Source organism: Parus major, chromosome 7 (genome assembly GCF_001522545.3).
Source record: "Parus major isolate Abel chromosome 7, Parus_major1.1, whole genome shotgun sequence".
NCBI lineage: Eukaryota > Metazoa > Chordata > Aves > Passeriformes > Paridae > Parus > Parus major.
In genome coordinates, this window is record NC_031776.1 from 7,352,450 (window position 1) to 7,377,187 (window position 24,738).

Here is a 24,738-nt window from a genome sequence, read left to right on the forward strand (position 1 = left end):
CTGACTCTTGGAGAGTACAGGAGATGACTCAGTGCTGCCAAGTGCCTAAAGATAATTTAAACACATAAACTAATAAATAACTCACGAGGAAGGAGTAAAGCACTGTATCTTTGTGAGAATCGAGGGTGTTTATTTGTAAATACTGACAGCTACTGAGGCCTGGGTAGATTTAACTGTGACAATCTGTATAATCTGAGTATACAGACAGACTTTATGCTGCATCCTGGGAAACACATCACTGAAGATAAAAACTGTCACAGAATGAATCACATGAAAAAGGCTAAAAGAAAATGCCAATTCCCAAAAAACGTTCCCTGTATCACAGGAATGTTGAAGGCACATCAGCAATGCCTGCATTAGCCAACAATAAAACAAGAAGGAGTTAATTTGTGTGTAAAAATGAATGGAATTCCAGAGCATCCTTCCAAGCACCTTTCAGGCTTTAAGAAACCCATAAAGGTGCTACTGAAAATGGGAAAATTTTATCATTTAAAGAACAGCTGTGAGAACTGTGCCTCCCTAGGATACACTGACAGCCATCAACCCTCACAACACACATTCCCTTCAGATGAGTGCAATCAGCAACTGATTTGGAGATGCACCTGTGGCCTGGGGGCACCTGACCAACACAGCCCACAGCATATAAGAGAGGATAGGCAGGAAGAGGGAGCACATTTCAAATTTCTCTCCTGAGAGTGGCCTTTATTTGTTCATTTTCTGACAAAGAGTTAGGAGTGGGATGAATCTAAAGGCAGGTGAACTATGATACTCGCAGAGACCAGATACTTCAGAAAATTGCAACTATTTTTGGGTAAGTTGTTGTGTTTTTCTACACTGACTTTGCTCTTACTAAGTGAACTAGAAATATGCAAGCTGAGGAATGTGTAAGGGGGTAGAATTTCATGTTCAATGAAAAGAAAACCTACCTAAAGACTGCTTATCAAAAAACAGGCACTACGGCCTGCCTAGCAACCTGTAGTAAAAAATGTGACTTGAAAACTTCTCTTTAACTTTTCTGTCTTTAACCAATGATTGAGAGTGGCTAGAAAATTAGCACCTATTTAAATTACATTTGAGTAATTAATATGTCCACAGCTGAAGACTTACAGGCATCACAACTCTAGCTTATATCCCTAAAGAGCAAAGCAAATCAGAGCCCTACATCCATTTACTTGCAAATAGGGAACAAAGGACTCCTTAGAAACAAATGAATTGTAAAAAGTACCCTATTATGTGGGAAACTGCAATTCTACAGAAAACAGAATCCATGAGGACAATTCTTTAAAAGAAATGTCCTGTAAAAGAGTGTTTTCACTATGTTGTTCAACTGGGTAACTTACTGAAAAGTTGTGATCTTCCAAGTTATTTCTGAGCATGGTGAAATCACTGATTGGCTTGGGTCAAAAGATGTAATTGTCCCAAATTGATTATATATATTCCACTAGAATAGTACTTATCTACTGATTTTCTTCAATTGCACTTAAGTTCACAGTCTAGCCAAAACAGTCTGTTGTGACTAGAAATGGTTTAAATTAAAGAGGAAGAAGTGTCTATGTATGTTACTACAGCTTCCTCTCTGCCATGCTGTAGTAAATGATGTAGTAAAATGGAGTTTTCCTCTCCAGGGTACTGCTGTCTATTCAAGTTCATCTTTCTGTTTGGATCTGCAGCCAGTTTTACTCTGGTGGATAAACTCAATGCTCATGAATGGTCTCCCCAGTGAAGTCTTTAATATTGTATGAGTCAAAATATTTGTTCTCTAGTAGCATCATGAAAATATTCCACTTCTGCATTGACTTCTTTATATTTTTTATCTCTCTAGCTAGAGCTCAATCATTACAGAAACAGAATAAAAATTCTGAAGACTTCTAAGGTAGGTTAAGGGTATTTCATTATGATGAAAGAAACTGAGCACAGACATCATGTTAAGGGTTTGTACTTATGTTTCACCATTTTTAATCAAAATCCCAAACCCCTCTGTTAAGTAGCAGTGACTTTACTGGACTTCTTGCTGAGCTTCCTCCAACACAGTCAAAACTCTGGTATTTCTAAGCCTCTGACATTCTGTTTGCTGCTATAAAATCTCTCAGGTCGTGCAGGGCCCTGGGGTGCCCAGGGTACAGCTCACATCTGCCAGCACTGCAGGGAAAGTGGCAGAAGCTGCACATAAAAATCATCTTTGCAGCATCAGCAAGATGTAGAAGACCTTTACAATTCCATTTCAAGTGCACATTCTTGCACAAAGGGTTAGGAGGGTGATTTAACAGATACTTGTCCCTGAGATTTGCTGCTGAGCTTGTATCCCAGCTGGATGTGTTTGAACACTGACACCAAAAATTACTGCTTTTCTTAGGTAGCCAGATTTGAAAAACAATTGTTGGCAACTACCCAGACCTGTGCATTTCTTAGTTTACATATTATTCTATTAATCAAGGTGAAAAATCGATACCTAATTTAAGGATACCCAGGTCCACATTTACCATTTTACAGGAAAATGCTGATGAAATATGATCCATGTGTTTTATGCTTTAAGAATTCTGGCTTGTCTTTAATAGCTCCAATCACAAGAATCATATAAACAGTGAAGACTGCCACAGCAGATTTTCAGGTTGAAAGAAAACTGGCTAAAAAAAAAATTAAAAAAAAAGAAATTTTGACCTCAGGTCAAAGCAGGTTTAAAAAGCTTTTAAAGTACTCCCTAGAAAGCCTTTTGAAATTATGGTTTGAAGCAGATGAAAGTATTATTAAAACCTGACCTGTGGCCCTTGGTTGCTGAGAAACAAACTAAAATCTGAATGCTGTAACTCAACTTCTTTTGGTAGTAGATCTTCTTGTGGTATAGAGGGTCAAGAGCTGGCTCTCAAATGCTTCTAAGTGTAAAGCTTTAAGAAAGAAAAAGCTAATACAAAACACTTTTATTATTGTGTATATATAATATATTTTATTATATTAATTATATTATTATTATTATTGGTCCTGTGAAGTACTTAATAATGTCCCTTCCTGTTAAAAAGGATCCTCAGCACACATTGATGGATAATGATTTTTATGAAATTAGCCCAAACTCCTAAAGTGATCTGGAGTCAGATTCTACTCTCCTCTGCAACAAGAGAAACAAAACTAAGACTGAAAATCTGAGAACAAGATCTATGCAGCAAGCAGAGAACAAAAGTGCTTTAGAAAAAAAATTATTATTATTATGAGCAATCCCCTCAGTGCAGTTGGATCTTTGGTTTTGTTTTTTTCCTTCCCCTGATATTGCTGAACTTCTGCTACATCATCCTGTATAAAAGAGAATTTTCCCAACTGCTGTTCTTGCAGCCTCTCACTTTACAGGCAGTTTGTGTATTTCCTGGCCATACTGACAAGGGATTTGCTTTTGTACTGTACTGCAGTCCCAGATGGTTTCATGACCTTGTGCCTTGCAAGGAGAAATTCAGTTGGTGTTCCTCTGACTCTAAAACTTGAAGTTTGTCACTTCCTGAATAACTACAATTCAGCAGCTTATTTTCTGATTTAGAAAATATCCCAAATATCCCAAGAAAAGTATTTTTAAGATGTTCTTGTCCCCATTACCAACATAATGAAAACCACTTCTCAACATGTGTGGTAAATATTCTTCAAAGGAGTGTCTGCTAATAAGTGCTAAAGACTAATTAATTAAAATCAGAAACCTTCCCCATGCTGTATGAATACATTTTGCATCTCTCACCCCAGGCTATCTTTAATACAGTGTTACTAATGGCAGACACTCCAACTAATATCCATTCCTCAAGTGAATTTTAAACTGCTTTATAAAGATAGGTATAAAACAATGACGAGGAGGTAATAATACTTGAGTATGTAAGTATGTGAATTAAAAGTCCAACCAAAAGTTACCCATCCAAATGCCTTGTACTGTAAGCTCCTTGGAAAAAGAAATGCCTGTGTTTTATTTCATCTCGTGATGAACAGTACATAAATAATTGCTACAGCTCCTAACAGATGTGACTTTGGGTTTGACAAGCTGCACAGTGAATCAGCAGTAGGACCAAGGACAGGCTTGAAGTCTGTCCCCTGGATGAACTTGCTGAGACATTGCTCTACTTTTACCATTACCTTTCTTGACCAATGGCTGAAAATGCTAGATTAGTTAATGTTGAGCTTATGTATACAGTTTTTTAATAATAAGACACTTCCATTCAGAGATATTCTGGACATGGGGGAAAGTAAGTCTTTGTTCTAACAGTTTTCTATAGAAACAGTTATTCTTGATTTTGAGTCTTAAAGCATTGTGTAGCTGGCTGAACCAGCTCTGCAGTAACACTAAACCTGGACACAGGCTTAAATGTGAAATGGTGAAACCAGGTGGATAAATAATGTTTGAGAACTGAGGTTACACAAAGGCAACAACATTGCTCTTGTGCTTTGGAACAGTAATACATTTTGGCCACAGAGAAGTCCAATAAGCAATACCTATGGGAAGCTGGGAGGTTTTCTCTGGGCTGTCACTGCATGCACTGGTAGTGATTTCCAAAGAAGCACCACATGTGTAAATTTGTGTGCTGTCAAGCTTGAGGAGTGTTTCTGGTGTGGATTCTTACCTGCTCGAACCCCTTCGTAGAAGTCATGGCCTTTCTGAAAGATGATAAAAAAAAAAAAAGCTGTAACATGACCTATTTATTCCATCTTTCCCTATCCCACTTCTGCCTGAAATGCAAGTTCTCAAGATTCAGTTAAATCCCACTTGTACTGTTCTTTTCTAGGGTTAGCTTTTCTTTACTTATTAAAGAGCTCTGTATCTTCTTGCTTTAAATGCAGCCATATCTCTTAAAATCAGTCTGTTGACCTGTAGCTGATCAGGCACTATGCAATAGTTTAAGTTCTCTCTTTCTAACAGCTTTTTCAAAGGAGCTTCACATGATGGGGCTAAGGTGTGCAGTATCAGGAATTCTGAAAAAGGGCAGTCTTCAGGAACTGTGATGTATTCTGTGTATTTGGAGCACTTTACAGTTAAATGGAATCCTATAAACATCCAATTTTTTTTTAATAAAGGTAAATGTAACACTTAAATCCCTAAGCATGCTTCATTAGCAATAGAGCCACAATCCTAGTTTTAGTCAGGCATTAGAACATACCAGAATTAGACAGATTTTCACTTCAAGTATTTAACCATCACAAATCATTTAATCAGACATATAAAATCCTCATTTTAAAATGTGACAAAACAAACAATAAGGATGGCATGGGAAACCCTTTAAGGCATTTGTTCAGGTAATTCAGTTAGCAGCTCTGTTCCACTGGAAGGATCACTTACTCATATGCTATCCAAGTACTCAGCACTTACTACAAATAACACTAAAATCCCTTGCTGTGATAAATTTTTCATAGACAACACTCTGGAAAGGCATAAACAACTATTTGCACCCGGCTGCTGGGAACTGAGGCACTGAGGACTAAGTAATTTAAATAGAAAACCTGTTCAACAACATCAGTTTTAAAATTACAATCCAAATATGAAACACTATGTATATATTAATGTTTTCATACTTTTTTAACAGAAGTCTTATACATTCCCATCTGTCATTAATGTAGTGTCCTTTGCAGTACATATAATAACATGAAACTGGAAAAATGCCTCACAAACACATAAAGATGATACTCAAAATTAAAACCTATAAACTCTTGATGAAATCTACATAAAGTTTTTAGTCTCTGAGAAACTGTTCCCTCCTGTGGCTGGAAAGGGACAAGGGGCTCAGCTGTTACTTACCATGCACGCTTGGCTCAGCCTGTACTCCATCCGGAGTACCTCTTGTAAGCTCATGGAAGCTCCTTCTCTGAGCTGTCTGAGAGTCAGCTTTAAAGATGTAGGTGACATCTTATTAATAGTCTGGGGAAGACATTAACATTATTTTTATTTTCTTCAATTTGGACACTTTTCCAAGTCTGTTTTTTGTGCATTTTAAACTTTGTGAAAAGGAAATGATGGCTTTTTTTCTCCCCTGAGCTCCCTCTGTGACACCTATTCCTCCTGCTCCCTCTCCCACCAAGCTGTCACATTAAATGAACTTTCCTACATAAGCTTTGATCAGCAAGATCTCTGGGATATGTACCATCACTTGTGGAAAACCTAGAACTCCTAAGGTCCCATCATTTAAGATCAAATTACTACTAGCCAGAGAAATGAATGTAGTTTGAAATAAATGTTCAAGAAGAATCTTTTCTAAGTGAAGGCAAGTGTTAGAAGCAATTACATTTTGGTTTTTAATATCATATATATATATAATGTGAATTGCTCTTAGATTTACTGATATTGTAGGTGATATTAGCATTGCTTAGCATTTAAGTTTTACAGAGTAGTAAGGTAATAATAGAGAGACTGGCAACAAACTACAAGTTGTTGCTTCATGATCATTTGCAAAGTCCAAACAATACGCAAAGAAGAAAACTGAAAGAAAATATTACAATAAACCAAATGTATTTGTCCAGGCTTCTTGTCTGGGATCAACAGATACTGAAGTAATTTTGCCCTGCATTACTCTGCTGATAGAAAGCTTGGAGGTCTTGCCTTACTTCTTTTGACAGACAGGATTCTTTTAAAGCACACAAACAAATGCTGTAAATCTGGCTCTCAGGAGTATCCTTTGGAGAACAGCATGCCAGTAAACAGTAGGGGAAAGTGGGGAGAAAGACAAAATCCTAGTCAAGCAAAAAGAACTGAGCTTTAAAGTTTCATGGGGTTGTGGGGAAAAGGAGCTAAATCTCATTGTTGCTTATCATTGTTTTCTTACTGTAAGCATGTCCTCTCTTTGTAAACCCAAATAAAAGATGTGTATCATTCATGGTACAATAGACATTTCCTGATAATTAGGACATTTTTACCACTATTAAAAAGCAGCAGATGGTGAGATTTGCCTCTTTACATTATTTTCATTGCAGAAGGCTCCTTACCACAGCCTGAAATGGCAGGTTTCCAGTCATCAGCAGCATTTTTTCTAGCTCCCAATTACTTTTCATCCCTCCAGACACCAGCTGATGCAGCAGTGACCCATTTTGCCTAGTTAAGCTGGAAAACATGTGATTGCTATACAAGCAGGAGTCTCTGGAATTGTGCCTTCAGAGCACTGGTTCAGTTGTTCTGTAACTTACATGTAATCACTGTGCTTGAGAGAGAAGCTGGCAAAGAATTGGCCAAAACTGGCTTCAAGAGGCAACAGTTCCTGAGTTCTGGTGAAGCTCTCTAACAATGACCTGCCTTTCAGCAGATTAAGAAATCAGCTGTACCTCTAACTACATCCTTCTGTAGGTCCCAGATGGATGGCAGCTCTTAACTGGACCCCTTATTTCCTGTAAGATGCTCTTGCTGGCCTCACCTTTCAACTGGGCCTTTCCTCCTTTGAGTTTCACATTCTGTCATTTAGGTTAGGAAGTCTTTGCTCAGACCAGACTAAATGCTATACATGGTACAGCCAGATGGTTCCAGGGGTGAAACGGTCATGGCAAGTACTGGTCAGAGCAGGCATTGGAATGGGGCAGATCTGAAAACAGCACTTAAGGCAGCTGCTCGATGCACTAGACTGGTAATCTTGGCATATCAGTGAGGCTGAAGGTGGAGGAGGCACTGACATAAATCAAGCTGGAGGAAGAGGAGCATGGCAGGAAAATGGGTAGGTGTAATTGCAGAAAAATGAGTCACCAGCGTAGTTATAAATACATTCTCTGTACAAAGAGAGGGGATTGGTGCTAGGGAACAAGCCTGAAAAAGAGACAGGATAGGCTGGATTGGGGAGCACTAAAATGCAAAGAAGTCTTCATAGACATATTTGACATCTATTTCAGTATCTTTCAAACCATCTTGATTTTGACACAATGATCCCAAAAGCTCTAAGCTGAATTTGCAGTAGACTTAACACCAATAAAATGCTAACAGAAGGTGATTGTATTAAGTGGCACTGACACAGTGGATTCCCTTACAAGCTTTAAAGTGGCAACAGTGACTTTCTTTCACTTAGAAACCCCAAAATCTCCCAGAGGTCCAGTGCATCACTCCCCTTGCAACAGATGAAGATACCTATCACTTACTTTCTGAGCTATCAATGCATTTGTTCCACCACAGGGAACAATGGTCCTAGAGGAGATCTGACAATGTATGAGGAGCATCTAGCCAAAGCTACACAGGAAAGCTTCCCAAGGACAGTACATCACTCTCACTGCTCTGCTAAGAGAGTTTCAGAATGCTGCTTTGAGTCCAACACTACCAAGCTTCATTCCTGTAATCCACCTCACCCATTTGCTGCACACACATTAATGCTTCAGGAGCTATTATGTGCATCCCAGCCTGACCAGGAGACCTGGACAATGTGTCTTGTAGTCCTTAGTCTGCACTGTCCTGCACTCTACATTGGCACTCAGTGACAATAAAGCTTTTAAACTGTAACGTGTCAGTGCTCAGGTATACTGTCCTGCCAGAAACCTCTAAGAAAGCATTATATGAAAATAAGTCAAGTATCTGATGTTTATCAGGTTTTGACCCAACATGTTTACTTCATCCCACTAGAAATGGTACACCTGCCCCTCAGATTAAAGCTTTTGGGCTCATGTAAATTCTGGGAACAAAGGAGCGCTACAAATTTAAAGGTCTGAAAACTATTGAGTTCAAAGTGTTAGTTCTCTAGGTTTCCACCTGTTTGTAGCTGGGTTCAAAATGTGAACTTCAATGGACTTTATGAAGTCATTCTCAAGTAGAATTTTAACAACTTTATATTATTCTTCATGCAGTATTTCAGCCTCGTATATGTGACATCCTGCTAAGCAGGCATGTTTTGAAAGTAAAAAGCAGGAGTACTGTAGGTTAAAGAGAACAGGGTACTTGGGATAGCATGGCTCACAGCATACTTGGATTACTGCAGAACGAGGAGTTCCATTTTATTAACACCAAAAAGTATCTGTTGATCCAAAGTACAAGGTGGATGTATCAAGGGGTACCTCCAAATTAGGACATTTGTATTAAACCTTCAGTTAAGGCTTATTCTGTAAGCTTACTTATACATATAATAAATACAGGGATAAACAAGGAGAATAAGCATAGACATTGCTGTTACTGAATCAGCTGATATGGTATTTATCAGGTGGATTTGCTGTTGCTCCTGTACCTGGAGTGGTTCACCCAGTTCACTAAAGTGAAACCTTGGTTTCACAACCTTGCCTAATCCTACTACTTAGAACAGCATGTCTGCTGTCAGAAACTCCTCTGAAATCTGTTTGTTCACACTGAAGTCTTGCATCTGCTAGAAAATGTGGGATTTGTTTCATGGGGTTTTTCCCATGAATTTATGCATGGACTGAAGCAAGTCATACTAACACAGTCTTATCTCTTGAACAGAACAGACAATTGTTCTGAAACTCTGGTCAACTCCAAGGACATTCATTTATGAATCACATAAAATAAAAAAGTTGTTATAAAGTTCTATTAAAGACTTTATAGTCTGAGATAGGAGAACTGAAGAATCAACAAAATAGCCTTTTTGTTGTTGTTGTTGTTCTGGAATTTAAAAAATCAATTACACAAAATTGTAACTTTGAAGTAGATGACCTAATTTAGCCATCAACAGATTACTTAGTTTTAAGTTCTGAATTAAAACTGTTAAACAAATGTACTACCATAAACAATAACGAAAAAGAACAAGTAATTCTTGGTTGTTTTCAACACCCACTGAACCTAATCAATATAATATGAACAGATAAAATTTTTATTCTGGCACCAACTCATTTGACTGCTTTATCCAATGAAACTTGGATACTAGGGGGGAAAAAATTAGACTTTCCTTTTACTCAATTTTGCTTTTATAAGACATATGCTAAATTTCTTGCAATGTGTACTAGATTTAACTGGTTGGCACAAAGATGATCTTAAAACTTCCTTTCTCAAAAACTGTTTGATAGTTCCAGTGACAACGTGTTACATTTTGAATTAATTTTTTTTTTTAAAAAAGGGGTAGGGTGCCTAATGTGAATACTACCTTATAAAATTCCTTCTGCTCATATCAAAGCCAAAGATGACAGATGTTTTATTTTACTATGAAAGGAGATTTCTTCTGTGAGTTGTAACTAAAGTTAAAGCAACCCTTTTGTTGGAGAAACACTTCAGTTCTATCCAGTTGGAATATTTCACTAGCTCCAAACCAAACTTTAACAAGGCACCTGAACAAAGATACTTCAAAGGAAAAAAAAATAAAATACACACATAATTTATAAATGAATGTATGTTGCTTCTTGCTTTTGAGGCTGAAGTATGAATTGTGTGTAGCATTGCTGCATGCTTTTTGAATAGTGACTACATCCAACACTCAGAAATGCATTAGAAAGATCAAAAAATACTTTGTGATAATAAATCTTTTGCTGTTTACCCAAATGAGGTATCTAGAATGGAAGAAAAACAACAACACTGTTCTGGCACTGCTTTATTCCAAACTTTCTCATTTTATTGTCAAGCTATAAAGAGAACACTTGTTCCCAACAGCCCCCTGACTGTCGGGAGGGCAAAAGAAAGTGCAGTTTAGTTTTTTACTAAATTACAGTTTTATGCACCATATGATGGTGCTCACATTGTGTGATTTTAAAGGAATACCCTTGTCTGAGTAGAACTTCTGAAAATCCTTCAGGACTATGTGTGAGAACCTGAGGCTCTCAGTCCAAAACCCTATAGCGTAACTAAAGTCTGCCCTACAATAAGAAACCATAGAATTTCTAGAATTTCTAGAAAATTAAAATTTCTAACAAAAATTATATAGAAGACTTTACCTCTAGCTGCTTCATGGCAAAAGGAGAACCATCTTGCTTTAACTTTTTAACAATTTCTTCCATACTATTTGCTGAAAAAATGCTAAAAGAAAAAACAAAAACAGTTAACAAGCTGCTTCAGCATAACCAGCTGATTTGTCTTTTCTTAGCAATGTCTTCCATGTTGCTCAGTTTCAAGTAACTCAAGCATCTCCTTTTCCTTTACAAATCTCTTTCAATAAACCTTACTAACAAACTCTGGTATTTATCTATATACTTCAATTACTACCATCAGTCTTAGCTGTATTTTTATAACATAGCAAATCTTTCGCTATCAGCTCCATTCTATTGGTTTGGTGTCAGCATCTTTTATCTCTAAATGTAGTTATTGCCATCCTTCTTCCAGAGATTAGCTCTCTTATCACTCTCACTCATTTCTCCTTCCCTTTCTGATATACAGAAGTTCCAAGCTATGATAGAAATGGCCTTAACCCAATGAGGACTGTAAATGTTTTACATAACATTTCCTGTTCCACAGAACAAGAACAGTTACTCTCACAAACTCCCATCCCATATCTACAAAAAACGTTCATTTTCATGTGCCATAGGTTATGAATCAGGCTACTTTGCCTAAGTATTTAATATACTGATGAGTGAAGTACTTAATGAGCTTCAGCTAAAACTCCCTAAAGACTAAATGTTACTTAAACCTGGAGGTAATTTCTCTCACCTTATCTGTAAAATACTCTTACTAGATTTAACTTCATGTTCTCTATTCACAAGAATAAAAAACTTTAAAAGATTGCTGAATACCTGTTAATCTTCTCCATATGTTCATCAAGTACAAACTCCTTTTCTTGATCAATTGTGCACTATTTAAAAAGTAAATACATATTTTACTTGGTTATTTTAGACTGAAAATGTATCAGTACCAAAAAAACTCAGTGACTTGTGTTCCAGAAATATCATATCATAAATGAACACTTAATGTTCATAAGACAGTACAATTTTTAATGAATCACAATTTTGCAGTGTGAATATATGAACTTTTCTCTATCCTGTGACTGTTAAAGCTGTTGCCTCATACTGCAGTGCTTGCTCTGAGCTACTATGTTATGTTTATTTGTCTGGGTGCTTATCTTGTACACAATTCTGATTGTTCTATCAAAACACTCCTGGTGTAGTACACTAAGAAAGTCAGTGTATATAAATCTACTCAAAAATCAGAGATTTTTTTTTAAAAAAACCTTTCATTTTCTTTAAAAATATACACTCCTATGCTTATGCTTTTTTAATGACAAAAAAAAAAAAAAAAGCCTTACTCTTCCTTCTCTTTTCTGTGTCATTCAACAAAATTTTGTTTAGACATACAAAGTGTGTGATAGATCCATCAGCCTTCTGTGGGAAGGCTGTCAAATGTTTCACATCTTCAGGCATTAAGGGGTATGGGACATGAGAAGATGTTTCAGGAACAGCAGCTGAAGCTGAAAAGGTTCCCTGGCATTTAAGCTCTGATAACTAAAAATGCACAGCTTCTTTTTCCATTCAGTGTCATCTTGTAAAGCAGGATACTGCAACATATCATCACTCCTATTTCACAGCACTCTGTTTTGTCAAAATAATCAGTACTATGATGTAAATTAGCTTATCCCACTTATTTTTCCAATTAATCTTATTTATGAACTTAGTAATTATAAAACAGAAATAACAAGAGTAGACACAGCTAATTTTAAAGCTGAACAACAGCAGAGTAATAAACTGGCTGAGTAACACTGAATACTGGTTTGACTCCAGAAGTTTTCTTTCTTTTGAAAGAGAACTGCAACGCACATCAAAAGAGTAAAAATAGCCACTGATTGTAAAGGCAAAACCTTTTATTTTCATGCCCATTGTTACATGGGGCTAACACAACTATTATGGACAGAGTGCAAAGAGTTTGGAAACTTTTATTTCCAACCATAAAAAAAGATATAAGTAGCAAGGATAAAAAAAATGTCTACATGTATTTAACGATTTTGCTTGATTTCAGTAATTTCAGATTACCTTCATGTGGTAAGAGTTCAATAAATCTGCAATTTTTTCTTTTGAAGGAGATTTCAGTGCTATCAGGTCTTTCTCCAAGGCAGGTAGCTATTAAATGTAAGATTTAATTGCAAGTAAGTAAAACAAAACATACTACTTGGGTTATTACTACAGTAAGATATATGTATATGAACACCCCCTCATCCTCCCCTTACTTTCTGACTGACCTTAAAGAAGTACAAAGCAAACAACACAAGGAAACAGAGTTTACTGCCAATGTTGAACCACCTGAATTTAATTATGTCTGCAGTGACCAGCAAAGAACTGCTTCCCAAGCAGCCCCCAAAGCAGCTACAGATGCTGCAGGTAAAGCCAGGCTGCACCAATCTGAGAGGAAAGAACATTTTAATGGGGTGTTACCTTCACTGTAAACTTGGCAGCTGTATAAATCTCTAGTTTCATACAATGTTGTCTAAACTATACAAATTTTAAGCAACTTCATTCTGCTGAATAGATCGTGCCCTCCCAAGAGTGGAATTGTAAAATCAGCACCATTTGCTTCTTCCTTCAAGCAAAGCTGTCACCACCTGGCAAGTGTTAGAAGGACAGCTTGAGAGTCTCACCATCCCTGTTTGCAGGGCATGGCCAGCTAATGTAAGTGCACTTCTGCAGACTCCCGTGTTGGTAACAGGGTATTGGGGTGCTAAAACCCCAGACCTCTCACTGTGGCTGTGGGCTGTGCCCTGGCCAGCACAGTTGGCACATTACCTTTTCAGATTCTACAAAATGCGTAGCGATGCCAACTTTCAGCACATCTCTTCCTTTCAGCCTGCATCCTGTTAGTGCGAGGTAATAGCCAACCTTTCCTGAGAGCCTTGGCAAGAAATACCCTCCACCTACATCAGGGAAAAGGCCTGTAATAAACAACACAAAACAAAAGTGAAGGCAGGAGATCTTGTACTAATCATCACTAGCAGCAATTTTTTTCTTGTCTCACTTTCATCTTCCTTACATAGGCACAGAAACCTTGCCCAAATTTCTCCTTGTCTTGGCTTGACATATCTGGCATCAAAATCCTTCATAAAAGCAAACTCTTGAACACTTTCCAAACTTCATCATTTCCACTGGCCCTGTATAAAGTCTGTATACTTTACAAACATACAGCAAACAATAATATTTATTCTATTTGCCAACAACTCGAGACAATTTTAGGTGCTTGAAAAATCAAGTATGTTCTCAGCAAAGAAGCAGAAGGGACATAAAGAATTGTGAAATAATTTGTGCAAGCTCAAACTGGATGCTGCATTTTCACTGAAATATTTTGTTACAATAAAAATACCAAACACTGATGAAGTGCCTCTTGCACAGCTCAGTTGAACAAATTTTGGGGCTCAGAATTCAACAACACATCAACAACATTGCCAGGGTCTCCCTGAAGGTGGAGGCACAAGATGCTGACTTAGTACTTGGCTCTTTGGCAAGACTGTGACTAAGCTAAAATGAAGCAAAAAATTATTAAACTCTCTAGTTTAATAACTGTCTTATATACTTTTTTAAATCTACAGATTAGGGTAATTTTTAAAAAAATTCAAAGCTGTGACTAGAATTTAAATACTTTTAAGAGTTGTATTGGAAAGTATCTATCTTCTGTTACATACATTGATCACCAAAAAATAAATTTAGACATCTATTTAAATGTACTTAGAGAAAACTTTAGCTTAGCTGTATTGATTTCAGAAATCTGAATGCATAACAGAAGGGTCCAGTGACTACCTTGAAATCATGTCAATAGTGCATTAATGAAACTGAAAGTCTTTTAAAGAAATTAAAGGTGTGGTGGTGGTTTGGGTTTTTTTCAGTTTCAGAGAACGAATCAAATGAATCATAAAAACAAATGAAAAAAAGAATATAAATGAGCAATAAGAAACTCATAAGGCACTCACCAAAGAAGAGATATTAACTGGGAAAATTCAGATGTACATAAGGAGTTTAAATGAAGTTCTGATAGACAATGGTCATTTTTCTCTCACAAGTAATTGCACTTGTTCACAGGAATCAATGTATGTATTATAGGAAGACCCTATTCCAAGCATTTTGAGATATGGGAAGTTAGGGGTCCCTGAATAGGCCTCCCCCTTGGATGGAATAAGGGGAGGTTTCTTTCAGACAGCTGCTCTTCAGTGTTTCCCTCTTAATAATTTTAATAGCTAACCCCTCAGCTTCTCCTCAGGTTCCCACTTGGTCGTCCTTTTGTTCTGCTGCTTCTAATACATCAAAAGGTTGGGTTTAGGAGTCACTTCCTATCAGTTACAGCTGTAGTATTCTACTCCCACTGATGTGTGTGCTGTCATTAATTGATTTATTCCTCATCCCCCAGGCTACTGAGACATACAACTCTTCTCCTGAAATGCTGACTGCCTTGTTGAAACCCTTTAAACGCCCTAAGCTGTATTAACTTCAATTCATCATTTACCTTCTTTTTCATATTCTCAAATAGTCTATTCTACATTTTACCTTCTCAGCTTGAGCTATCATAACAGTGATGCCAAGACTTCTATTTAGTTTTATGTTTCTATTCATCTGTCTCCCTTTAGATATCCTTCTACTGAAAAAAAAAAACAAAAAACAAAAGCCCAACCTCATTTAAAAGTAAAACCCGGCTTAAAAATTCCCTCCAAAGCAAAAAGCCTATACATTATTCTCCACATCCACCAGAACAACAACAACAACATTTTTTTCCTTTTTGTTTTAGTTAAAATAATACTGATGCTGGACTACTGCTCTCCCCACACTCCAGTACATGAAATGAAAAATCTTTCTATTGGGATCCATAGTGTCCTTCCACTTGGCCATACACAGGAAATCAGTTTTAAATAAACTGTGAAGTTGATTAGCTTAAATACCTTTAGAAGCAAATAAACCTAAATTGAATGAAGGTTTCTTTAATTAAGGAATTTACAAACAGGATTTGTGAAGGTCTACCTAATCTACTTTAAACTTACTTGATTGCACAGTCTGCTATAGCTTCTACTGTATCCTTTTCAATGTTCCTGCCTTTTTCTCCTTTATCTATGTTCTACATACTGCTCTTTTCTCAGTAACACTTCCTATACATATATATACACACATATATATACACACATATATATTTCAAAAACAGAAACCTCTTTGCTCATGGGATTGTCTTAATGTATTCCGTACCTGATTTTTGTTTTTTTGTTAGCATTTAGCAATCATTTTTCAATTTCCTAGTGAAGTAAGAGAAGAGCTGTGTTACTGCTGGGCTGCCCAGGCTATGAGCCTGTACTGCTGACTTGCAGTCTGTGCTCTGACAGAGGAGCAACATGCTCTGCTGTAATCCCAAAGGTGCAACTCTGCATTTGCCAAACAGAAGAAAGGCAGTGCTGCCACATTCTTACCTTGTATGGCAGAGGGGGTTGGGAATTTATTACTGTTGACTTCTAGAAAGCTAAAAATCTAGCAGGGATATGCAAGAAAGTATCTATTATTAGTGTAACATCACCTCAAAGCCCATACCTTATACTTTGATCCTTTGTTCTCCCCACCAGTGTTTTTTCCCACACCTTCCTACTTCTGTGCCTCTTTCCAGTGCTTTTTCTTGTCCATGTCAAATTCCTACAGTCTAGAACTGTCTTCTTTTCCTATTTGCTAAGTGGCATATTTATCTGTATCATTTTATTTATGGTGGTGAACAAATGCAGAATAATTGTGTGAAAATGGAGCAGCTGAATGAATGCTTTGTTTTCATTTCAGCAAAGGTGTCATGCCTACTGAAATAAGTAAGCACATGAAAAAAACCAACTAATACAGTATCTAGAGAGCTAGACATTTTAAACACACCCCACAGCGATCAAAACAGCTAAGCCTTTAAATCCAAACAGATTTCAGTGGTTTTACCTCTAAGTGATCCTAAAAGCGATTTAATTACTTTCCTTCCTAAGCAAGTTCTAAGCTTTCCCTTCACATGTCTTCAGTCTATTTTTGTTTAAATAAGTCCTTGTCAACACAAGAAATCTCTATAAAGTAGAGCTCTTGTTAATATAAAACTACTCATATCGTCACCTTTGAAGAAGAAAGTGAAGGTAGTTTTATTATTAAAATAATTTCATATGTCAATGAACCTCTGTTTTGTTGAAAAAATACAAATATGAATTGTTGACTTCAAACACTTTTCATACACAACAACTGATTATAAACTTCAGAGCTTAGAAAACACACGTATTAAAGCTTAAGTTTAGTTTACTAAGTTTTTCTTCAGCAATAAAAAACACATTGCATTCATCAGCTAGCAGGAATTGCTCTAATATTTTTTTCAGGAATTAAAATGGTAACAAGCTTGCTTGTATTTGGGTGGTTTATTATGCTTTATTGTGCTTGGCAGTTGCATCAGAAGAGTTCCCTTTAATCTGACTCATTTTTCTTGAGCCATACCTGTATCTTTATGTAGCTCTGGGATACATTTCTTTTTTGTACCTCTCAGAATTGACAAAGAAACCATAGGATCAAACATTAGAAAATACAAGGTACATGTTGCTGTATAAAAGAAAAAAAGGCAACACTGAAGACACTGTGATCTTGCCTAGACACAATCTGTGCACAATTGTGATGGGTCCACATTAATAATCTACAAGAAAAGCTGGAATTCCAAAATCTGTCTCATTAACACAGCAGAGTAGCTTGTAGTACACTCAGTTTGACTCATACTGAGTTCCCAAGGTAAAGCTGGTGTATCTGTACTGGGAACTTCAGACTTTACCTGCCCCCATCTGTAACAAGACTTAGTTCTTTTTAGGAAAGTTTTATTCTGACAGACTTTGTGTCACTCTACACACTTAAAAGTCTGAATCATCAACTGCCAGAACACAGGTACATTTCTGATAATTTAACAGAAAATACTTTCCATACATGGTTGTCTCCAATTCCCTTTTAAAATTCTTTCCCTACCACCAAAGCATTCAGTCAAAGACATTTCACCCTGATTACACCAACAGTGAAACCCTAAACACTTTGTGATCATCTGTTAAAACACTTACCTATTGCTGTTTCTGGCATGGCAAACACAGTCTTTTCTGTAGCAACTCGAAAGTGTCCATGGACTGAGACACCAACTCCCTGCACAAAGAAAGAGGAAAGGACACAGTTACAAAACTTCTGGTAAAAATAATCATAACCACAATCCTATGTAACATACCTCTTGCTTTGCTTTACAATTTAAATAATATTAGATTTACTAGATTTATTAGATAACTTTGTTTAGCTCAACAAAATATTAAAAGGTCTTTTATGATTCAAACGCTAATAAAGCATCATATTATCTTCACGATTTGGCTGAAATAGCTTTCTGTGCTTTGAAAGATGGGTGAGTCATACAGAGAATAACTTCAAACAAACCATGAGTGACACTGTTATCTCCACTGGACTACCAAGGGAGTTTTGCTAACGTTGCTCCATCTCTAATTTTTGCACATACTTCAAATCACCAACAAAATAAAGCCAACACTTTTGGAAAATACATAAATTTCACAAAGCTGTCATGCTAATGATTTCAAAAGAAATAGTAATTAACTGTTCTTCTAATGTGATAATTACCTACACTATAAACACACAAGTATTTCAAGCAGAAAAAGTCTTCTGTGTTATTGATTAAAATTCAAAATTTGCAGTTAGAAACTCACTTTTTATCTTAGGCACTAGTGTTCACCAAGTCACTAATGGTATTTACATTTCTAAGTGTCTAGAATTCTTCTCTAGCAGCCTGTTCTGATGAAACACTTCCCTCAAAATTAGAAAAGTTTCTGGTGTTGCCCATGCCATATTTTCTGATTTAGGTAGTAAGCAGAAGAAAGGCCCAATTAAAAAAAAAAAAAATCACTTCACACAAAAGAAATTTAATTTGGATAAATCTTCAAGAGGTAAACTGACAAATAAAACAAAAAATGGTTATCTGAAGAAGTTACTACTACTTAGTAATAATATTTTAAGTCATCTAAGAATACTTAGATTATAGGGCACAACCAAAACATACATATTGAGGTCTCACTTCTCAAAGTTTACCTATATGGTACTCATCAATAGAAATGTGTGTTTGATGCTATCTGGAGACAAGACCCTCTGCTGAATAATTCACAAGTAGTTACTTCACACAAATACTCTTTCATCCTTTCCACCATTTCACTTCCATTCCTCACTGTTAATTTTCCCTTTGCCCAGTTCTTCCAACCATCTGTGTTTTATGTTAAAACTAAGATTTCCTAAAAATCATTGGTCAAAAGAAGTCAGTGTCTGATGAGGATATAATGGATTTTAAAGAACATTTTTAATTGTTTAAATTAGAAAATTAGAAAAAGGGCACTCTACCCAACTAAGGCTATTAGTCTTCACAAATATCTTCACAGTATTTCATCCTTCCCATAAAACCAGTGGGATTAATTGGGTGATACTCACTTGGACAACCAGTATGTATTTGACAGGTTTTTAAGGTGACAGTAGAAATTCTTTTCCTTTTGCTTATCTACAGAGATCTTTGATTGGGTTTTGCATCAAAATTTTTAAAAAGTCAATTCAATATAAATTAAATTTCCTCTCACACTTTCCTGGCCTCTCTTACAATTCGGCCCAAGAAGAAATTCATTTATTCCATTAGGATGATACACAACTAAATCTAAAAATATTTTCAAGTTTCTTCTGTAAAATGACTATCTGTCACTCTTGGGCTTTAACATAGATGTATGAAGTTTTTAAGATTCCAGTTTAATTTCCTGAGAAATGCACCCATAAGGTAAGTGGTTATCAAACTCCATTTTATATTCAGGAACTAAGCCAAATGTATTCACATGAAGCACTGCTGTTCCAAGGAGGCAAATGGGATTTGAGCCAACATCTGAATCTTATTTGCACAGGGTAAAACCTTATGTCTCATCCCTTATTCCTTTAGCCCTTTTTCTGAGCACTGGGCAGATCTCATCTGAGCAGCAGCAAGAGCAATGGGCCTGTACTTAGCTGTCCTAAAAATGCAAAGCTGCAAGTAAAGCTGTGTTCACTCCTAAAACAGTTCCAGAACTCTTAAATGAAATGGAAATGTGACTTCATCGCTTCCAACTTTTTTAATGTCATAATAGCATATTTTCACTGCTTTAAGTAAAGCCTGCTGTTATTTTTATGCATGTTGAGCAATAACGATGATCTTTTTCTGAAGGTAATGAAATGAAAATCATGTCCATTTTGGTCTTTCTAATGCTTAAATTAATATTTTCTAACCCCATATCTAAAAAATACAAGTACCATCTATATCAAAGCATTTTTTCTGGCTTGTTTTATAGACAATCATAGTTTTGTTTAAGGACTCAAATTTTTGCCTTGAGTATTAAGTACCAAAGATTTGAGTGTGAATTCCATGAAGGGAGCTTCTCTTCCAAGCTTGTTCTTTTTTTAGAGTGATAAAAATAAATGTCAAGTTTTAGTAACAGAAAGTTGAAAGATATAATTTTCTTTTGAAAGAAGTAATTAAATCAGATTTCACTTTCTCAAGTGCTTAAACCATAATTGGATTTGTTTTCTTAGACAGCCTTTGAGTTTTGTATCACAGATAATAGCCTTATTTCGGATGCGTATTTAAAAGGCTGAAACGGTATTTTCTTTTTATTCATTATAAAGAAAGTGGTGCAAATATGTTCTCGCTTCTTTGAAGATCATTTCTAAATAACCCAATATTAAGATAAAATTTGGAGAGAAAAATTAGTTAATGGTACAAATCCCAATGACTTCTTTACTGGTGTTGACGTGCTGTTTTTGTTTACTTGCAGCTTCCCAAATGGTTAACATATCACTGCATGTTTAACCTTCTAGATCTAACTCAGAGGACACATACTCATCAATTAAATACATCCTATGTAAAGAACAAACTTAGTCAGAAGTCTGAATGCATTCCTCCTTCATTTCTGGGTTTTCTAATTTTATTTTGTTTTCATTTAGCTGAACTCGTACATAGCTAGAGTGCCCCCTAGGAGGCCCTTCACACCATTGAAAGATCTTCAGTTGGACTGTGTTCACTTCTCCAGGTATTTCCAGCACTTACACATACAAATCTTAACAGATAATATCTTTATTAAAATGCACTATATTCTGCACCATAAGAGTTTTACTTTTCATGGTCTGTTACACTAAACCTGATGTCTTCCTTCAGACTTCTCCAAGGTAACACTCTCCCATGGTCAATCAGGCTTTTACTGCCGGAAACTTCTTTTTCCATTGACAGTGGAATTTGGAATTTTGTAAAGGGGACTTACAGAAATTAAGGAGAATAAAGAAATTAAAAAGCAACAAATTTAAACTACTGGGCTGGCTTTGGCTGAGATAAGAGTTAATTTTCTTCACAGTAGCTTCTTTATAGCATGGGGCTATGTTAATCTCAGCATAACTCAGGGAGGCACACAATTTTATAGGCAGTTTAGTCTGAATTCATCAACAAGCTTACAAAAAAAGAATATAGAGAATCTGAATTTTATTTCCCATACAAGACTGCCCACTCAATGCTGTATTTCAAAAGTCATTATGTGACTGTGCATAGAAACTGTATCATTGATTTCCATTTTTATTCTCATGATAAAATTTTGTATTTATTATAAGTATTTTTTCTAATGAAAAACAAGGCAACCAACAGATGCAGAAGTGAAATACAACTACTGTGAATCTTTTGTGTCCCAAAGGCTGTATTATCTTAAATTGACAACAACCCACATTTAGTAAATCAGAAAATGTAGGAAAGTTATTCAGAAATTGAGGGCCGCCACAACAGAGAACTATTCAGAGTGAAATAAATACTCCCTTCCTGCTCACATATAAGAAAACAGACCTATGTCACAGCAAAAACACGCACCACACTTGACTATTTACTGAATAATCTAACTCAGACTGTAAAGGAAACACTGCCTAGGAATGCTTTGGTAACACAATAAAAGAAACATAAAGAGAAGAGGTTTTCAGGGATGTTGCTTGTGTCCCCTTCACCAAGCTGTTAAATAACTTTTTGCTGTTTGAGTAAGCAATGTTATGATAATACCAATATTGACTGCAGTGAAAGTCCTTTTATAACAGCTCCCATCAAGTGACTACATTTTTTACATTTTTAACTGCATGAGAATAGCTTCTGGTAGAGAGCTAGAACCAAAAAGAAATGTAGCAATCAATTGAGCATAACTGAGCATAACACAACAAAGGGCAAATAAGCAAAAACAGCCAAGGTGCAGCAACAGTGTTTTCAAAGGCAAAGAGAGTGGAATTGATTCAGGAAGCAGCAGGAGCTTATAGCTACGGTGGATCAAAAACCATGGATGTAAGAGCATTACCCCCTGCATCCAGACACAATGAATCTTAAACTTAAATCAAAATTAATCTTTGTTCATCATTAATGTTATGGCCCACTCAAAAGAGTATAATCCATTTTCATCTGTAGATACTAACAGACAAGATGACATAGTGAACCAGAGCAATGCAGTGTGACAGATCAATATGGACATAGAGTATCACCTTCATTGGCTGACATATAAATTAACTCTATTCAAGTATTTAATCATAAAAACAGTGGGTGTTGTGAACTTTTCAATAATTTAGTGTGGTATTTTAAAACATAAAATATTGATGTTATATAATTTAAAGTATTTATTTCCATATACTGATTATGTACTAGAGTCTCAGTCCGAATTGCTACAAACACATAAAAGCACAACAAGCTGACTGGAGACAGATTATCTGTAGTAACATCTCATGTCTCAGACTTGTTCTTCTGACCCCTAAGTATTTAAACAAATTGATCCAACCACATGAATATTAATCATTTAGGTCAGGTTCTTCTTACAGGGAAACTTAGAGAAAAAGACACATAGGCCATTCTATGCACCAATGCAGCGACATTAAGTGTCCTATATCAACCAGATTTAGACTGACTTTTTAAAAGCCCTGGTTTGATTTTTCTACTGGCAGCCCAGATTTTCAGTGATCACAAACCATTCTTACTAGGGTAGCTACCATAATCTGCACTATTTTTTATGTTAACAAGACCTGTGCTGCAACAGAAAGAAAAGATGTAAGAAGGCCTGGATCTGAAAAGCCTATAACTATTAGTAACAAGTGCAGGTTTTTTTAATTTTATATTTGAAAGTATTCTTTTTATCCCAATTTTGTTACATATACATAACTGACCATGCATACTCAGAAAAAAAAAGATAGCAAATATGTCTTTTTTATTGTTTCTAAAATTCTGGAAGAAGCTCTCCCTATGTCCTTCTGTATCATCTGAAAACGTAGCTACTGCAAGAAATCCCTGTGTCCAGCTCATCAAATCTTCATGTCTGCAGGGAGGGCAGGCAAGTGGGAGGGAACTTGTTCTAGCACCTTGCATCAGTGCAGAACTGAGCTTTTAGGTTTTATCTTAACATTGAAGAAACTCTTCTTGTTCTTAAAGACAGGTACCTGCATCAGAACTTTAAACAGTGGCACAGTTATTTTGGATAACAGGACTGAATCCAGAGGATTTTTGTAATGTTTCATTTAGCTGAAAAAAAGTGCTTACAAAGTCTAAGACTGACTGAAAGTCTTACAACTCAAAGAGAAAATGAGCACTCAAATTCTTCAGGAATTGAGGAAAATGAGCAGAAATATGAAAGGATGGAGAAGCAGGCAAAGAAAATTCCCTTTAGAATGTTTATTCCTTGTATATTGAATATACAAGGAATATAAGGGGAGGGAAATCATGAGATAGCTCTCAATATGAGTCTAGGTAGGTACACAAAGGCCTAGAATTAGGTAAAAATAGAGACTTTCAGCATGCAAGAGTCTGGTGTTAAAGGAAAGAAGAAATCTGTGCAGAAGCCAGTAAAAATCTCAGTCAGTGTAGAGTAAGGAGAGAGAGAGAGAAAAGGAGTTTAAAAGGAGTTTTACTTACTGTACTAGTACTGAGCTATAATTTAAAATACCTGTATTCAAGACATTGCTTTATGATAAACCCTTTGGGGAATAACATCATGTGCAAATGATTGAGCAATCAGTGGTTACTTTTTGTTGATGTCAAGAGCTGCTGCCATTCTAGTCCGATTAGCCACAAAATGAAGAGCAGCATTTATCCCTGGGATCACACACCAGAGCCGAGTGGGAAGAGCAGTGTGGCCAGATGGCAAAGAGACTGGAACAGCAGCAAGGAGTGAACCCTTTCTAAGGATTGCCTCGGCATTGTTTCCAACACCCCGTATTTCAGAAGATAAGTGGTGTACAAGTCAATCTCAAAACGATTTGTAAAATCTGTAGTCTATTTCACAGTAAAAGTTGCCTTTAGCTTTGAAGCACTGGCAACAAAACGGGCCACAAGCTTCTCTGTGGTACACAGGCACGAGGGAGGGGGAGAGGGGGACAGGCAGAGAGAGAATTGGAAAGCAGCTTATCTAGCTTTAGTATGACAATTACTTTTACTTCAGGGCAGATTTTAGAGTGTAAATTAAAACAAAACCGAAGATGTTCTGGTGCATGATGGCTGACAAGAGGCATGACACTCTTATAAAAAGGAAGAAAAATAATAAGAATTGGGAGAAGTGCCAAAAAGTACTGACATTTTTAGGTTCCAGTTTCCCAGCTTTAAAAAGGGCTAAAGGGGTTGTAATTTCCATTACAGTAGAGAAGTACTATGTAAAATCATAGTATTTAATGAACTTTCATATGCTGCAGCTAGTCACCCCAAGCCCCATACATATATACATATATATGTATACTGATAACAATTAAGCAGAATTTCCATGATGTGCAATAAAATTTGCACCCCAAATTGAACAATAAATGAATAGATTTATTCTGTGGGCAATATCCACTTGTAAATACACATTCCTGTATGACACATGGGAAAAGAAGTGAGATTTTATAGATATGTTTAATCCTAATGTTTCCTAGTTT

At 36.3% G+C, this 24,738-nt stretch overlaps 1 protein-coding gene and 1 long non-coding RNA gene across 3 annotated transcripts in view; one reads left to right on the forward strand and one right to left on the reverse strand.

Annotated features, from left to right (window-relative positions):
- Positions 1 to 24,738, reverse strand: part of HIBCH (3-hydroxyisobutyryl-CoA hydrolase) — a 39,109-nt gene that overhangs the window by 2,408 nt on the left and 11,963 nt on the right. For both annotated transcript variants that reach the window (XM_015634182.3, XM_015634183.3), the window contains exons 7-13: positions 17,838 to 17,916; positions 13,552 to 13,697; positions 12,805 to 12,891; positions 11,575 to 11,633; positions 10,783 to 10,864; positions 5,753 to 5,872; positions 4,584 to 4,617 (exon numbers count right to left, since the gene is read on the reverse strand). In XM_015634182.3, the coding sequence (XP_015489668.2) occupies positions 4,584 to 4,617; positions 5,753 to 5,872; positions 10,783 to 10,864; positions 11,575 to 11,633; positions 12,805 to 12,891; positions 13,552 to 13,697; positions 17,838 to 17,916 (607 nt within the window). The remainder of the gene's footprint in view (positions 1 to 4,583; positions 4,618 to 5,752; positions 5,873 to 10,782; positions 10,865 to 11,574; positions 11,634 to 12,804; positions 12,892 to 13,551; positions 13,698 to 17,837; positions 17,917 to 24,738) is intronic.
- LOC117244693 lies at positions 650 to 24,054 on the forward strand. The gene is made up of 4 exons (XR_004498235.1): positions 650 to 811; positions 1,823 to 1,873; positions 20,776 to 20,861; positions 23,871 to 24,054. It is a non-coding gene; the product is annotated as an uncharacterized LOC117244693 (long non-coding RNA).